The 17,832-nt window shown below is 41.6% G+C and overlaps 1 protein-coding gene across 3 annotated transcripts in view; it reads left to right on the forward strand.

The window, feature by feature from the left end:
- MECOM (MDS1 and EVI1 complex locus) overlaps positions 1–17,832 on the forward strand; it is a 327,125-nt gene that overhangs the window by 119,198 nt on the left and 190,095 nt on the right. Inside the window, exon 1 of one of the 3 annotated variants that reach the window (XM_040074074.2) lies at positions 5,256–5,334. The exons of the other annotated variants lie outside the window; for them this stretch is intronic. Coding sequence (XP_039930008.1) covers positions 5,271–5,334 — 64 coding nt within the window. The 5' untranslated portion in view covers positions 5,256–5,270. Of the gene's footprint in view, positions 1–5,255; positions 5,335–17,832 lie in introns of those variants that run through there. 3 annotated transcript variants of the gene reach the window in all.

Consider the following 17,832-nt stretch of genomic DNA (forward strand, 5'->3'; position numbering starts at 1 on the left):
AATATTGTCACGGGGACAAATGTTTTCCCTGTTAATAAAAATTAATGAATTCTACCCAGGAGCTAGTTAAAGAAGCTCTGGTGAGAGAGATCCAAACACAAACAAGTTCTTGCTGCTTGGAACCATTAATTCAGTCTTTCTAGATATGTGAGGATAATTATTATTAGTATTTCTGCATCTACATAATAGATGAGAGAGTGGCAGGTTGATTTAATTACACAAATGCATTGCACTGTAGGTAGATCTGTCTTTCAGCTATGTCCACATGCTGGTCTTCACTTGAGAAGCGTTATTTTGGTGCTTTGTCTTGGTTATTTCATGGATTTCAATGCTTTGGAGTCAATTTATTTAAAGTAAGCTCCAGTTCCAGGCTGAATGCTTCCTGCCCACCAAGAACCACCTTGGTCGGGATGTCATACCTGTAAAATGATGCAGAGATGTTTACTTTATTTATAAGTCCCTGTTACATGCCATAAAAGGTTGATGAAACAGGCTGCAAATTAATCATCTGGGAGAAGGGGAAATGCTTCCAGTGTCTTATTATTATATTTATTGCACATGTATGAGTAACAATAAAAATGCTGTGTGTCCCTGAGCCAGGTCACCTTCTGGGGTGGGTATTCCCATCCCTCAATCAGGGCCCAGGCTTTGTTGTGCTGAGCTGTTGGAAAGGTGTTTCTTATTTACCAGTGTAGCACAAGCCGTGGTTAATGCTGTTGTCTTTTTGTTTCATTTTGGTAGCCACCAATTCTTTCTTCTGATGACAAAAAGCTATTGTCTCAGTGGAATAAATATTTCTGAATTACTTCCCAGTCCCGACCTTATCATTCACATCTTAGAACAAGAAAACAGTAAACTTTTAAAAGACATAATTTTACCTCTTCACAGTGCTTATCTACAAAGGAACATATTACTGAGGGGGGGAAAGAGCTCTAGTTGTTACTATTATTTCTGGTAGACACCCAAGGAGAGTAGCTAATTTGTTCTTCATTAATGCCAAGGACAAATGAAAAAGCAAGGACTGAATTATGCATTTATTTCCGTTGTGCCTCTAACATGGACTTCCACTCCCCATCATCCTCCAAAAGAATTCCCAAACCTTTGCTGTGCATTTCATGTGATACCACAGGGTGCAATAATGTGGTTTTAAAAGAGGATGAATTTAGTAGTGAATCTTAATTGAAGGCAGAAAATTACATGCAGCCCCCCTGCTGAAGGAAGGATGGACAGTTGGCTGAAATCAGAGGGGTTTTTTTGATACAGCTCAACAACAACCTTTTAGTATTAGTTCACAGAGGCATCTGCAAAAAACCTTAGAGTCAAATTTATTTGGATTTTGAGCACTTTTTAAAACCTGGGCGTGACAACAGTTCTTTGAATTACACCGGTTTTCTCTTTTCTCATGAGCTGAGGCAGTCTTAGATTTGTGGGTAACTGGAGATGAAATTCCCAGCCTGTACAGCCCTGTGCAAAATGAAAGGTATATGGAACTGACCTTTCAATTATTAGCACATGAGTGTATGTACCCAGGCTCCCCTCTTGACAACTGAATGCCACAGGACCCAGGCTCAGCCCCTCGGGGTTTAAGGGCATTTTCAAGGGATTCACTGAGGTTTGGATGTGTCCCTTAAAAAGGTTGTGCACTTGCATAAAACCCAAAATGCTTGGATTTGAAATTAATAGATTTTTATGTGAAAACTTCTTTTTTTATTTATGGTAGAACATATAAATATTCAATGAAAAGGATTTTTAATTTTTCTGTCAGAAGAAGTGTTTGACCCTTGTCTCAAAATGCTGTGATAAATGATATTGTCTTACATATAATATTAATAAAATATTAAAAGAGCTGCTATGCTGCATCTGCTAAAATGTATAAAGCAGGATTCAAGAATGCATTACCATGCTAGAGACAGAATCAATTTTATTCCAGCAGAATAACTCTGTGGAAAATTAAGGAGGATTCTCCATCATGTTTCTGGAGATGTAGCCATGAATTATTTGGTGAAATCAAAATCTGGATTTCCCAGCTCGTGTCTAACTTCAGGAAACCAGACTATATTGATTAAAGTTTGTTTAATAAAAGAATTGGGAAGGGTTTTGTGCTGCTCCCCAGTGATAAATTGCCGCAATCTTTTCTTTTATTATCACCCTGCAAGTCCTCTGCTGCTCAGCCCTGAATTAGGCACCTAAACAAGATCCAGATTTGCCAAAGTGCTCGGGAGTCAGGAGTTTCCACTGGGAGACATTTTTTCCCTGAACTTCCAGAAGAATTAGGTAATGGAGACGGCCCGTTCAGTGTCACAGAGGGAACCAGGCTGTTTGGCAGCCTTGACCTAAAAGGTTTCAATTTTCTGGGTGTTGCTCCTGCAGTTTCAATCTTGTGTAGAGAAGAGCGTGGCTCTCTCTACATCACCCTCTGCTTCTGGTCATGGCTGGGGTGAGAGGAGACAGCAATCCTCCAGAAAGCCTCTCTCAAAATTCCTGAACTCCTGCTGTCACCTCGGGTGGCTGAATATCATCGACTTCCCTTGACACGGAATTTCAAGCAGGTAGAACAGTTATTGCTGGAATAAGGTTATTAAAGTTTTACTGGCGCATAATCTGCCTTTAGGAAGAAAATCAGATTGCTTCAGTGGAAAGTTCTGACTCTGTCAAAGGTTGGATATGAATAGGTTTTGTATGCACACAGCAATTATTATGGGATGGGTGTTCCATTTGGACAGCATTTTGTCCAGCCATGCAGCATTACCTCCTTGTGATGAACCAAGTCACCCGAAAGAGCCTCAGTGCACACCTGGCAGATTTGAGTTTTTGAGCTTCTTGCTGATTTTTATATTCTTGGGCTTAGTGTCTCATATTTAGTTTCTACAAGTCCAGCTCTCTTCTGTGCAGGGGAATAAAAGTTTCCACTGTGCAGAGGAAAGGAGGATGAAACCAGGCTCAGTGCAAAAGTGACTTCATTTGCTTTCTGATTGGTTTGAGGTCAGAAAAGGCAGGGAGGGAAACCAGTAGGTCTTTCCCACTCCCTGTCTCTGTTTTCCCATCAAGCTTGATGAGCTGAAGCCCAAAAGTCACCCATGCCTGGGATTCTGTGGGTTAAAAGCCACCAACAACGGAGCTGTTCTCTCCACACCCAAATCGATAGGTGGCAAACGGGCATAAGAGAAGGAGACCTGAGCATCTCATGAAAGCAATTTAAAAAAGAAATGTAACCACTTGCAGTGGAATCTGAGCCCTGTACATTGTGTAGGATGTGAAGGATTTATGTTGGATGATTATCTAATCTTTGTAAGTGGAACTTCTTTGGCCTTCTTTTGAACCTGGAGTAATAAAGAAGGAAGTGAAAGCAAAGGTAAACTTAAAGTATTGTTTTACTCTAAATGCTTTCAGTAAAGGGTCTTGTTATCTAATGATTGGTACTGGATGGCTGGTATAAATCGTGCTGTTTGTTCTCTGCACTCATGGTGAAGGAAAGGAGAGGCAAAAGGAAATCAATTGGAACTAGCAGGTAACAAATGACCAGTCTTAGGCAAGCATAGCAGATGGGGAAAATAGAGTTGTGGGCATAGGTTATTGGGAAATGCAGCACTGACTTTCCCCGTTATTTAAGAAATGCAGCAAATAATGAATACTTTTGATGGAGGGAGATGCTCGGGTAATTAAGGATGTGCAGCTGTTTGAATATTGAGTCATATTTTCAACGTTTACTCAGATGTTCTTGCCCTAAACACTGGATTGCCAAAAGGGGAATCAGAAAATGTGGTGGCAGCTTTCGTAGAGCAAGAGAAGCCCACTTTGTGCCAGCTGCCCCAGAAGAGTGCTGATGGAGCCAGCCTGGCAGTGCTGGAAGTAGAATTTCCTCTCTGGAGGTGATTCTGGAGTTGCCTGGGACTTTGGGAAATATTTTGACACTAGTGTGTCACAACAAGCCCTGTAGAGTGTCTCCAATATTCAGATCTGAATTCAGATGAGGCTAAGTTCCAGTAGCTTTTTGTTTAGGGATTTCTCTCTTTCCTTGTAGATCTTTACTATCAAAAAGATTCATTTTTCTGGAGCACAAAAAATTCCATAAAGCTCAATAACAAGCTCTGCTACAGTGCCAGGGTTTTTCTGGAGATGCAAGCAGGGAAAGGACCAACTGGGGAACAATTCTTTCTGCTAGGACCTGATGGGATCCCTGTCTGTGGGAACCAGGACTGGATCAAATGGAGTGTGAGCAATAGGGAATTTTTATCCCCCTTACTTGCCATGTGCACCCAAGCCACCAATTTTACACCCCTGGTGCAAGCAAGATTTTAGAACCCTGGAGCTGGGTGTAGGGAAGAAAAGTGTCCTGTGTGTGAGCAAGCACTGGGACACAAGAGATGGGAATCTTCATCCTCCGTGGTTTAAAAGACCATCCAGAGCATGCTGTGAGGGACTCTGTGTTTGCCCTGTGTGGAGAGTGATGGTCAAAGTCCCCTCTAGATGGCCTGGTTCAGGATTTGGCCTCCTACTGTGCTCCCTAGGCTTATTTGAGAGCCTGGTCTGAGTTATTAGTCCTTTACACATGGCTCTGTGTATGCAGGTAATGGGGACAGCTTTTTTTTTTTTTTAAAAAAAAAAAAGTTTTCTCAAAGCATCTTAACAATATTCTCTGTGTGTTGCCACAGTGTATTAGTTCTGCAAGGAAATCCTAAAGTGCTACAGGGGGGATACCCTAACACCTTGAAAAGTATCAGTAGAAACTGCTGAAAGCATTAAAAATGAATGAATCATAGGGTGAGAACTAGCATGACAGGTAAATAGGCAGGACATAAAATGCCCCTGGAATCTGTGGGATATTTGCAGGTACAAGGGGGCTTCTAAGTCAAGGTTCATTTACAATGTCTGGTTCCTCTCTCCAGGAAAGATTTCTAATAGATTCAAGGAGACTCCAAGCTTTTAGTGAGTTTTGGGAGAAGAAAGGCAGCTCTGTAAGGAAAGAGGTTTGGTTTGTTTATGGAGAAAACTCCCCAGTCACGTTCCATATTGTGGAGGAACAACCGAAGGCTTTCACCCTGAGCAGGAGAAGGTGTTCCTGTGCAGTGGCCACAGCTATTGTACAGAAACACCACCTCCAGGGCATGGGAGCCTACCTGGAGATGGGCTGCAGCCTCCTAGAAAGCCTCTGCTCCATCAGGAAATCATTTGTGTTTTACAATTAGATGTTGGTTGGATTTTTTTTCTATTATTTTTATTTTTTTTACTGCCCAGGATCTGTTCCAGCCTGTGGCTGCAGCACTGTCTGAATGGTGGAGCCTTGCCAAAAGCGAGCAGTGTCAAATACTCTGCTCTACCGTAACAAGTGCAGAGGTGAATGAGCACTGTCAAGAAAGCACCATGAATACTCTTTTCCGTTATTAACTGAATTTATTGTTTTGCTGGTAAGAGTTACCAGCAGAAGGTGAACATTAATTTCACATCTGCAAGAGCCTGAGCTGGAAATGTTTGGGGGCTCATTGGGTCGGGGGGTAGAAACAAGCTCTGACTGCTCGTTGCTAAACAAAACAGCTAAAATCACAAATATTTCCAGTCAGTCGTGACTTTAAAAATATCCAGAAGTGTATTTGGGTTTGGGAGCATGTAAAAGAATATCATAATCTGCTCAGGCTATTATGTGAAACAGAAACAGGTTGAATAAATCATTACCTGTTTTTATTCACCCAGTTTGTGCAAGTCTAACAGCACAGGCTCGTGAGCTTTTGTGGTGTAAAACAATGTGCTTGGTCTCTGGTTGCACAGCAGCCCCAGTAGTAACTGGGATGTTGAGTAAATGTTTTTATTTATACATCTTCAACAGCTCTGAGAATCCTCTTTGTTCACAACAGTCACGGAAATTGTATGAGGTGTTTCAGCGCTCGGGTTTCTCAGCCAAACCCAAGGCTTTAAGGAAATCACTGCCATGGCCTGCTCTGTGCACAGAGGAGTGTTTCACTCATTTTCTCATCAAGAAGAGCACTCACTGTTCATCCCAGAAGGATTCAATGGAGATATATCCTCCTGGAATGGTGCAAGGAGATAAAACCCATCCAGTTAATCTAGTCAAACCTCCAAACTTCGAGGGCTGAAGGGGTTTAAGGAATTCTTCAGCAGCTTGGAATTAAAGTTAGTAAAACACAGCACTAGGACAGACTCTGCACAAGTCTTCCAGCCTCCCTAAAAGTTGCCCTGTGCTGCTCTGAATCCACTGCTGGCATGGGAACAGCAATGGCATGACCCAGAGATGCCAACGCAAATCGACCAAATTGCTGATGAAAGGCAAAGGGAGAAGACGCAGCTGTTTTATTTTAAAAAGAAACCTAATTTTAGTGCTTTTAAGTAACTTTGGGTTGTGGAGGTTTGACATGGCAGTGTCCTCTCAGCTTTCCCACTGGGAGAGGGGTCTCTTCTCTCTTGGTTTGTGGACAGCATTGCCTGGGGACGTTCTGCCATCAGAGATGGTTTTTTTTAAATGGAGAAACAGGTTTGCATCCTAGGTATCTTAATTTATGAACTGAACATTTAGAATGTGGAGATGACTTCACTGAGCTGTTTGTTTTTTTTAATTACAGAAGCAAATAGAAATATTCAAATCAGATCACCCTAATTAGCGGAGCTAATTATGTTTTCCCAAGCATTTGTCTTCTTACCTATTCCGCAATGGAAAAAAAATCTTTTGCTCATGATGCAAAACGGGGGAAGGAGATTGCCATGACAATTAGCAGTAATTAATGAGAAGCGTTGAATTGCTTTGTGTTAACCTCAGCATCTATTAGTAAAAAAGGCTTGGATTTGCCCTCTGAGGGGTGTGGGTAGGCACAAACTCCTCCTCTCCCAAAAGGGAAGCAAAGATATGAGGGAATACAGCAAGGAGTTAAAATGGCTTTATCCATTCTTTAGTGTTAGAAATAGTCACGTGCACCTGCTGCAGAGTCACAGCTGTCAGTGTACTTCCAAAAAAATAAAATGATACCGGTAAATGTTCTAATTGAAAGGAATTTTTACTTCCTTAGAGCATATTTATCTTGACTTGAATAAATGCATGATCACTGCAGCTGCCTGTAGGATGTTACTTATTTTCTACAGAAGCTTCTTTTTGTTTTTTATTTTTTCCACACTGGAATGAGCATAAATCTCTGGAAACTTTTTACGGAAGGGAGCTATATTATAAAATAGCTTTTTAAAATATTATTAAGATCAAGTTTCTTCCCAGAAAGGCCTTTGCAGTGAAAGGTTCCTCTCTGCCCTGAGATACACAGATAGGATGGAACTACCTGTATTCAGAACTAAAAAGAAATATTGCTGAAAGCATCTTCAGTTATGTTTCATTTTCAAAGACATTAAGGTTAAATAAAAATATTAAAAACATTAGGTCAGGCTCCTACATTTGCATTTTACAACTTTTGCCCATACTGCTTGTCCTCTGCATCCATGTGACACACGAAATTTGTATGACTGAGCCTGGTAATAGTGCAACAGAGAGCACAGATGACATCTTGCCCTGTGTAATCAATCAGTAGTTTTCCTTTAACAGCAGAGAGATCAGAATTTAATTGATGTTCTTTGGATTGGTCCATAAAATTCTTCCGAGTGGTTTGTACAGCTGAAGATCCTGTGTGGCCAGTCGATGATATTCACATCTAGGGATGTTTTCCTTTGGAAATATTTAGATTTGAAGATGTGAGCCCCATGACCAGCTCCTTTCTGAGAAGTGACATGTGGAAGAGTTGAGAAACAGATCCATCTTCTGCACTGCTGCTTCCCTGTAATTGCTTCCTGAGAGCAACTTGTCCTGGATGTGATTTCTGCAGCAAAGTGAGAAGAAGTCACATTAACCCACTGAAAGCGGAGATGCTGCTTTCAATTCTCCTCTTGCCCCTGCTTTCTCTCCTGATTTATGGATTCATTGTATATTTGCTCCTGACACAACTTCATGTTGTCTCTGTCACAGTGGCTGGGATATTTCTCTTTCTGAGGCTCCTGGGTCTTCGGCTTGCACCGTCTCTAATTGAACAGCTGATGATTGATAATTGAGTACAAGAATAGGCTAAAAACCTTGGCTTGTGCAGCTGAGGAAAATGAAAGGCTGATAGAGGTTACGTCTGATACTGAAGGTGACAAACACTCCCAGCAAACCGTTTAAGCTAAAGGACAGTGCTGGAACAAGTACAAATGGGCCATAAAGTGTCCATGAATATTCCGAGGCCAGAAATGAGCTTTCTAGTAAGAGGAGGGTGAAAAGGAGGACCACCTTCTCCATGGGAGTGATGGAGCGAGGACTCCACACAGACAGAGCTGTGTGAAAGGTGCCTCCAAACACAATGCTGGTGCCCCAGTGTCCTGGTGGAGCAAGTCACCATGAGGCTGTTGCTTTTGGTGGATATATAACGGGAGGCATAGGTTTCCTGGTCTGGTGTCCATGTTTGAACCCCTTTTGTTACAAATCATAGGAATCTGACCGTTTTGTTGGGTTTCATACGCTTGAAAATGATGTAAAAAGGCAAAAGACAGCAAAGACTCATTTTAGCATCTTCCCTCTTCATTCTGCTGCCACCAGACTTTTTGCATCCTAGGCTGGACATGGCAGACTGAGGGGTAGGAAGCTGACCTCCTGTGAGATTGAGATATGTTGAGAGATGGTGGGATGGAATAAATGTGGGATCCTTTGTCCCAAAGAATTTCATTGCTGAGCATGGCATTACTTTGCTCCTGTGATATATGACCTATTTTGCTGTATTCTCTGCTGAGTTGGGGAAATAATCTTAGCGAGGTGCTTTGTGTGAAGGTCTGGCATTTTGTCTCAAGCTGCGATGCTGGAGTTTTGTGCTTGATGGTGCTCAGTCCTCAGCGTAATAAGTTTGCTTTCAAGAGCTGGCGTTTTCAAAAACATTTGTTAGCTTCATTTTTCTTCCACTGACCTGAGCAGCAAACCCTTGAGAGTGGAGTTAGGCAAGGTGGCACACTTGTGAGAAGCCTTTTCCATGCATTTTGAGGGAAGGCAAAGCTTTTGTCCCAGGGCTCTGAATCAATCCTTACTTTGCCTCTGCGCCGCCCTGCATTGCTCAGTGTTGTTGTGCTGCTTTCTGCCACTGCTTCTTAAGCAGTTTGTTACTGGACTTGGAAAGAGCTTTGCAGTATTTAATCTCATCAGAGAAAACTTCCTTCTCCCGTTATTTGGGCAATTTTGGGGTGGGGGAGTGGTTGTTTTCATTTGGGTTCCATGATTTATACTTGGTTTTTACGGCATGTTTGTTCAGGAGGAGGATTTTTCATTGTTCGCCTTTGTAGTGATTGTTTTGTACTTTCTCGGGACAAACCCGGCTCTTTTGAAGGTCCCTGTGCTTACGTGCAAAATATTGGCAGATCTCTGAGGCTGAGGAATGCAGTGGAAACCATAGTGCATCCTGTGCTTTGATTTCTGCTGATCTCCTTGTGTTGGTCATGGTTGTAAAGCTGAGTTTCTTGCTTCTAGCTCTTATCTACATTAACTTCTACAATCGTCTTTATTCGTGTTAAACTTCTCAATACACACTGTGAGCTGATTCAGCTCTAGTCTGGACTGGCTTAAATTAGCCCTGAATCAGGGCTGTAAATGCTACTGATGGTTCCTAATAATCTGGGAAATGGTGTATTTTTGGGTTGTATGCTCTGTTTGTCTCCCTGAGCTTGTGTGTTTAACTCTCTAAAAGTGACTCTCACATAAATAAATATTAGATTTTTTTAAAAGTGACAAAACTCTTGTCAATGGGCATGAAGGTTTTATGGTTTGGTCTTTGGTTTCCTTGCTGCCAGTGACAATCCACACCACCCTTGATGCATCTGTCAGTGTAGTGCACAAAACAGCTCAACTAGTCTGGAATTGTAATTTATGTGTAGCTTGTTGGGATTAGGGAAAAATAGGATGGTAATATTTGGAGTTGCATGGATTTCATCTGAGATGGTTTGCATCTCCACACATAAAATTTGAAAGCAGCCATGCTGCTAAAATCAGGGAAAATTTACTGTTTCCTGTTATTGTTTTGGAAGAGTTTCAAGGAGTGTTTAATTTTTGTTTGGGCTGCCCTAGGTAGACCAGGTTAATTTGTCTAAACTCCTTTTTCTATTTATTTTTACAGTTGCTTCTCTTCTCTTCCAAGTATTAATTTGGGAGTTTGCATATTGTTTGTTTCTTGGACAACTTCACGTTTTCTTGTGTTACATTCAGGGGCAGTGTAAAGGAAAAAGATTATTTTTAATCTAGTAAAAATAATATGAACTTTGAGCTCTGTGATTTCTGTACTGTATCATCAGGTGATTCTTTTGGACTTTGAGAAACAGCATTTGAAAAAACCAGTATCCAGCAGGAACCCTTCTGGGGGTTAATATTTTGAGTTTTGTCATCCTTCATCCTTGCTTTCCCATGGTTTTCTTCCCTAGCAATATGTCAATGTGCAAATTTTGGCAAAAGCACAATTATGCACTCAAAACTCACGAGCTAAATTCCCCCCCAAACAGATACTTTTTAAGGAAATCATACAGCATTCAACAGTGAGCATTTCTGTGTACAGCCAACTCCTCCCACCATGAGGGTACTTAAAAGAATTTTCTCTTTCTCCTCTGATGCCATCAGACTCTGACACTTTAAACTTCTTTTTATTCATCTCGTGGGGTCTGTGGACCTCTGACACTGATGGTGAGAACAGGACACTGGGATTTCTGCATTCCAACAGGGGCAACTCTGCCTTCTCTTCGGTGATGAGAGCCTTCCATGATACATCTCTCGTTGCTGGCACACTGTAGCTGATTTTGGCTTTCCCAGGCAACCTCCAGGTTGGGTACTAGTTATTTAGGGTGGTTAGGTCACTTACAATGACCTTTTGGTGCATTTTTTTTCCCCCAGGAAATAAGCTGTGACATATCTGTAAGCATCTATTCTCTCCGTTGCCATCCCACAAACCTCTGATCATTGTGTAAACACTGCTCCTCGGGATGCTCCAGCATCACAGGCCTCCTAATTTGTTGCATTTGTTTTTTTTTTTTTTGTAAATATTAAATAGCAAGCAGATGTCCATCAGAATATGTGCTTTATATAGGCACTCTTGTGTTTGACAGCACTTTGAAGAGCGGGTATGTGTTGCCTAGTAGCTTTTATTTTTGAATCATTTATTTTAACAAACCAGAAGTTGAAAAAAACCCAAAAAACCCTAAAAAAATTTCAATGTAGACTTTCAACAGAATTATAATTTGTATTACAAATCATTGTGTTAGCCAGTCATTCTCTGTCCCTTATTCATTTTGGAGTTATATAGTTGGACAGTCACCCCTTAAACACAAGTGTGTACGTATGCTGGGTGAACAAGTGCACCACTGGTCCCTAAAATGCTCACCCTGAATAAAATCTGGCTATTTCACATCAGATGGGCTTTTGGCCACTAATTTCAGTAGCAATGGACAAAATCCTTCCAGGCTGGCTGAAATCCAAAGCCTTGATTTTGCCCGGAGCTTTGCTGCTGTCTGAAACAAAAACTTCTTTTGCTCAAGCACCTGAGTCTGGATAAAACTTCTTGTATATTTTAAAGACTTTTAAACTAAATTTGCCAAATTACTTCCTCATCTTCAAAACTATTTTTAAACTTTGACTGTTACAAAATGACACCATAGAAATTCTGCTCTAAAGCAGGGCAGAATCGCAGAGGGGATTTCTTATCCATTATTTCCTCAGCGAGAGATTTATGTGGCATTTCTGGAATCAATAGGAGAATTTTCATTGATTTCAAGAGGAATACCTTGCTTTAAAAGAGAAATCAGACAAATCCCCTTGTCTCTGTATATTTGATATATGACACAGGTCATGCAGTTTTCTCTGGTGCTTCCCAAGTTGATAATTTGTATTTCACCCTCATGCCACTTTGTGAATTAATTGGCAGCCAGAAGTACTCCATCAGGATTATAGAGTTTTGCCTACTTTTTGGTGGTTATAACACTTATTTTAAAGCAGTGTTTACTTATTTTTAATTAAGGGCTGTGTGGGTGGGTTTGGTACCATCCTGCCACCAGAGCAAAGTCAGATTTTTAAAACACTAGAATCCCATAAAACTCTGCCAGCACTTCCAAGGGTGGGGGGATATTTGGTTAAATAGAAGTTTATCTGGGAAAGTCATCATCTGGCTAGCAGCATACTGAATGTTTCTAAGCAGCTAACTTATGTATGCTAAACAAATTTGGTTTGGCTGCAGCTAGAGCTGCCCTGTGGAAATTCTCAACATACATTTGTTTGATTGAGCTGTCATTTTCAGTTGATCTGCTGATGATCTGTGTCACTTTGTTTAAATGTCCTGGTGGTTTTTTTTCTTTTTAATACAGTGCAAAACCAGTCTGCTTTCTGTGATGGATTAAATTGAGGTGAAATTTGAGAGTTACTCCTGTTTTTGATTTCTGTGCCCTGAGACAGGTGGGCTGGAATGACAAAGAACTTCGCACACAAACACATTAAAACTAAAATGGAGTGGATGCCCTTATGATTTAAAACATCCGTAGATGTGTCAACTACCAAATGCTCCCGTTCAGAGTAGTTGCTGGGATTTGCACTTTAAACAACAAATGGTATTTTTTTGGTCTACCCCTCTCAGCTAAAATACACAGACAAAAAGCACGTTGAGCCCTTTTTCTCCTGCAAAATCCCCCCGGGTGCATAAGTGTTGTGGTTTTGGCCTCTGGTGGGACAACACGAGGTTAATCCTGAGATGAAGTCCCCGATGGGCAGCAGGGGATGGAAATGGGCTCTCCAGCATGGTGGGAGTCTGTCAGCCCAATCTGGAGAACCTCTGGTGGTCTCAGCCCTGGAGATGTCCTTTCTGCAGGCATTTTCTAAGAGACCAAAGCTCCTCTCAGTCCCTGCGGAACTTGGTTCTGGTGGTTTTTGCTTTTTTGGTTTTTTTTTGGAAGTATTGCTCAAGCTTTGAGCTATTGGTTTTGTGTTTCCCTCAAGCTTGGTACAAGTGAGATTCTGGTGCTTCCACTGATTTTGGGGAGGAGTGGTGTTGGCTTCAACAGGAAAAGGGGTGTGATGAGATGTTTTGTGGGGGTGTGATGAGATGTTTTGTGACCATGGGTTGGTTCTGTTCACCTCAACAGCTGCGGTCAGCTCTGAGAGCTCTTTCAGCACCTTCTCATGACAATGCTTGGATTTTTTTCCTCTGATGTCCTTGGAGTTATTCATGGCCCTATCAAATTTGCTGAACTGAGGTTCAGCAGAGTGTGGAGAGGGTCAGCAAAATACCAGTTTGATGCTTGCTTTGAAAAGTGCTCCATAGGAATGGTCGCTTTTATTTGACTTGAGTTTCTAACGAGCTTACCAGGGAAAACTTTAAAATGCAATTTGCTCCTTCCACTTCCATGAAAGTTTCTTCTGCGAGCAGTAAATTTTATCACTGCAATTCTCTCTTTCCTGGTAGAGACACTGGTGCTGCAGTGACGGGTATCTAACACAAGAACTCTTGTATGACCACTAAAGGCTTTGTGAGGTGTAACAGTCTAGCCTGAAAATTTCTGAGCATTTTTGGCTCTAATTTAGACAGAAGGAATTCAAGTCACTTTCAGAACAATTTCAGGAAAAGCCACATTATTTTCCTGACATGAAAACCCCTCAGCTTCTCAAGCCATTTTAGCTCAAGGACTCCAGCACTTCTATGATTTAGGATGTGTCTCTGTGTTTATATATATATTATATTACATATACATGTTGTATATATACATCCTTGTCATTATAAACAGTACTTAAATCCATGTCCGTAAACATAAATAGATATAAAGTTAAGTACTCTTTATAACAGAGGATTAGTCCACAGTGACATAATAGGTAGAATTAAAGTATATAACAACCTCCTGTTAGTTTGAGTCTGCAGAGTCCTGTGAGATCCTTGGGGATGGAGAGCACTGCCTGGGCCAAGGTCTCTAATGGCATGGCATCCAATTACACGAAGGCTGAATTTACTCCATTAAGAACTACATATTTATTTAAGCTGTCATATATCAGCCTGCAGATGAAAACAATAGAGTTCGTGAAGATTGCCAGTATGGAAAGGGGAAAGAAAAAAAGAAAATAAAAGATTATTTTTCAAATTTTCTTCCAAGTTATTGGGATGAACCAGAAGCCTTCAGAGTGCTGATTTATTGCTCTCTGTTAGCGGCTCCCCAGGACCCCTCTGATTCTCCAAGATCAACAGCTTCAGAGAAAGCAATACAAGGTGTATGGAACAAAGAGGGGAATAAATTACATTAGCAGTTAACTTTCTTTACAGTTAATATATATTAATAAATATCTACAAAACTATTGAGGCTTTGACCAGGAAGCCATGTAAAATAAACTGTAGTCCCAATATTTTTTTTTCCTTTTTTTTTTTTTAAGTCAAAATAGATCTAACTGATGTTAACTGTTTCACAGTGGGGGTCTCATTCTGGTTTCACACTGGTGTCACTGTTGATTTTGGAGGGGGGATGTGATCAGAATAAGGACTGTCACTCCTCCCACCTTCCAACAGGCTACTGGTGCTATGGGAACACTTGGCACTTCCATACTGTCCTGCTTTGCATCTTCAAAGCACTGGGGAGAGATGAGCTATTCACCATGGAGCTCATCTGAGGCAAATGAGATAATATGATCCTGTGGAAGAAATGGGAAACCCAAGGGGGAATGGGGAAATTTGTTACTGGATACGTTTGCAAAGGCAACTGAGTGTGCAGTGTCAGAGTTACCCGCTCCCAGTATAAGCAAAGACCCTGTGGTTTGATGGACCCAGGGAGGTGAGAGCCCAGGAGGTTTTTCCTGTTAGTCCTGTGTGTGCTGAAATACCTTCTCGATCTTTTTCTGACTGGCTGGGCTTGGAAAACTCTGGGCTTTGCTGGCCAAAAACTCCCCAGTAGTTTCTGTGTCTATGATATCTGTCTTTGGAGCTTTGGCTTGCATGGAGCTCTCCAAACATGAGACATGGGCAGTCTCTTGGTCCTTGAGAGTTCCAGAAGTTTCCCCTGTGAGTTCAGCAATGCAGATGGATGTAATCCGTTTTGCTCATTTTCCTCCAAAGAAAAGGGGTGAACAGAGTGAGGTGTTGCTCTGTGTCCAAGTGAAGGGAGTAGCAAAGGGCTTTTGGCTGAGGTTGAAAATGTGTTAAAGAGAGAACAGGCACCTCCCAGCATCAGCTCTGGACCACCAGCATGGGAGAGAGGCAAGAGTGGAAAGCTCTTAGACAGTGTTAAAATCCTCCAAGCACTGAACCACAGAGAACTCGCCCTTCGGAGACGTGTTAGGTAAAAGTACAGCCAGACAAACACCCTTGGAGTTTCCAAATTACACGAGGAACAATTTTATAGGAAAGAGGTGACACCATCCTAGATTTGCCAGATTTCTGCAAACACTTTTCCTTTTTAAACAAGTCTCCTGATTGCTCAGCAAAACTCAGAGCTCTAATATTTGGGGGTTGGAATTTTTTTTCTTTTTCCTTTAACTTCTCTGACTGTTTTCCTTTTTCATGATTTCTGGTAATAATATGGGAAAGAAAATTAAACATCTCTGAGCAAGGGAAAGGAAAGAAATTTGAAGGCGGGGGTGAAGAGTGGAGAGGAAATGAAGGATTTTCAGGGGAAGCTAACTTCTGTTTTGCAAGCACCCTCCTGCAGCAGAGGATGCAGGCAGTGTGTGGGGAGGGGGCTGTGGCCACTGGCACTGAGGCAGGGCAGCATCTTAAGCTGAGCTGAAGCACGTGAGCCCATGATGATGGAGGAGCTGGGCCCCCATTTTATCTCTGTGTAGATGTCTTGGCTGCAAAAACCCTGGTGTTCCCCCTCATCCTCTTATACACAGGCCAAGAAAAATAATTGCTACGGATTCTTGTAGCTCCTTGCACTCATGTGTGCCACGCTTCCTAGAAAAACAAACGATTTTAGGAAGGTAACGGAGAATTTAGCTGTACTTAATGGGTGTAGCTTCCTTTTGCTTCCATCCTTAAAGTCATCCTACCATGGAGTCTGGGGCTTGGTGTGGGGCAGCAAGTAGGTTTTTCTCATTTGTTCTTGGATGCCTGTAGTAAAGGGTGTCAGTTCCATGGGCAAACCCTATCTGCATCACTACTGAAATGAACGTTTTGGTAAGCTCACACAAAAATCCCACCGGCATTAAGATAAATCCTCTTTGTTGGGACAGACCAACCTTCTCAAATGGGGCAGGAAACACAAATACCTTTTATCAACCATGAATATTTTGTTGAGATTAAAAATTAATTAGTGTTTATTTAGAATATGTGGCTGGCATAGGTAGAATTATGTCAGAAAAAATTGAGGAATTGCTTTGAAGAATGAGCAGGGTTTGGAACAAATTGGTGGTGGAGATAATGTAGATAAATCCAGATCAGAATGCTTTTTTTGAGAAAAATGAAAGATTTTTGCACTCTGAAAATGTGTGGGGTTTTTGAGTGACATATCAATGAGCAGAACTTGTCAAAGTGTGCCTGACTAGGCCCTGGGTTTCATGGATAAAAATGGGAAAAAAATTTCATTCAAGTTTTACAGTAATCCCACCCAAAACAGCACTGTCATAGAGGAATAAATGTGACACACATGTGATGAAATAAAACCGATTCCAAGGGATTTTTGTAAAAATAAAATATATAGTGGCTATAAGCGTATACTGATGCCCCAGAATGCTGCAGAGTACGCTGGATACGAAGTATTGTTGCTCTTGAGATTCATGGTTTTCCAATCAGCTAAGTACATCCTGCATGTTACTTGTTACTGGGTGACCTTCTGCTGAGGAGTCGCTTGCAGGAAAAATTGTGGCCTTGTATCTCCTCGGAAACAAATGCTGGAAGCCAGTCCTGCCAGACCTTGAGTTTTTGAAGTGGAGAGTATTGTAGGATTAATTATCCGATACTTTTCCTGATTAGTGTATTTGTTATGAGTACTTCTGTTAGTGCCTCAAGGACTTAACTACAGTGTATCACAGTGTCACTCGAGTATAATTAATACTCTTTCACTGTAATTGCTTAATTAAAAAGCTGTCTGGCTGCTGGTGCGAAACTCCGCTCTGCAGCAGCTCAGTTTTGCAAAAGCAGCTCCCCAAAATCCATCCTTCCCTGGAATATTTGGGCGTAGCTCAGGAGCAGGTACATCCTTCTCTGATAATCTCTCAGATCTTGCTCTTTTATCCCCAGCATTTTGGGAATGTCCTGTGTAAGGCCAGGGCTTGGACTTGATGTTCCTTGCAGGTTTCTTCCAACTCAGGATATTCTGAGCTGCCTTCTCCCCACTGGTCTCTGTTCCCTCCTCTTCCCAGGTGGAATGCACTCTCTTTGGGATTCAGGGAGCACAGGTCCCCTCCCCAGTGTCTTCCCCAGGGTGTTTTTGCCCTGGTGGTGTGAGAAAGAGGGACGGGGTCACTGAGGTGTCACTGGTTCATTCTTTTTAAGCTCTTGGTGCTTAGAGTGAGAATCGCTCAGCTCCTCAAAGCAGATGGATGGGTGTTTGCAGGCTAGTGCTGAGGTGCCTGCTGGCAGGAAGGGGTTAAATTCCTTTTTATTCGTAATGTGCTTTTGACACAAAACTTCATGACCTGGCTTTTTTTCCGCTTTTCCTTTTTATTTTTTTTTTCAAGTGATTACACTTTGCCGCATTATAAGGGAGCAAATGCATTTGTGTCTCAGGACCGTACTCTACCAGATCCTGACATGTTCAACATCTCCTGTGGCTTACCAAACACATCAGGGATGTGGACCTCCCTCTGTTTTCTCATTATGCCAAATAATGAAATGTGGAAATAATTCTAATCCTTTCTTCTGGTTGTGCTGTACCTCTGAAAATATG

The sequence above is a fragment of the Hirundo rustica genome, chromosome 10 (assembly GCF_015227805.2).
Source record: "Hirundo rustica isolate bHirRus1 chromosome 10, bHirRus1.pri.v3, whole genome shotgun sequence".
In the NCBI taxonomy this organism is placed as follows: domain Eukaryota; kingdom Metazoa; phylum Chordata; class Aves; order Passeriformes; family Hirundinidae; genus Hirundo; species Hirundo rustica.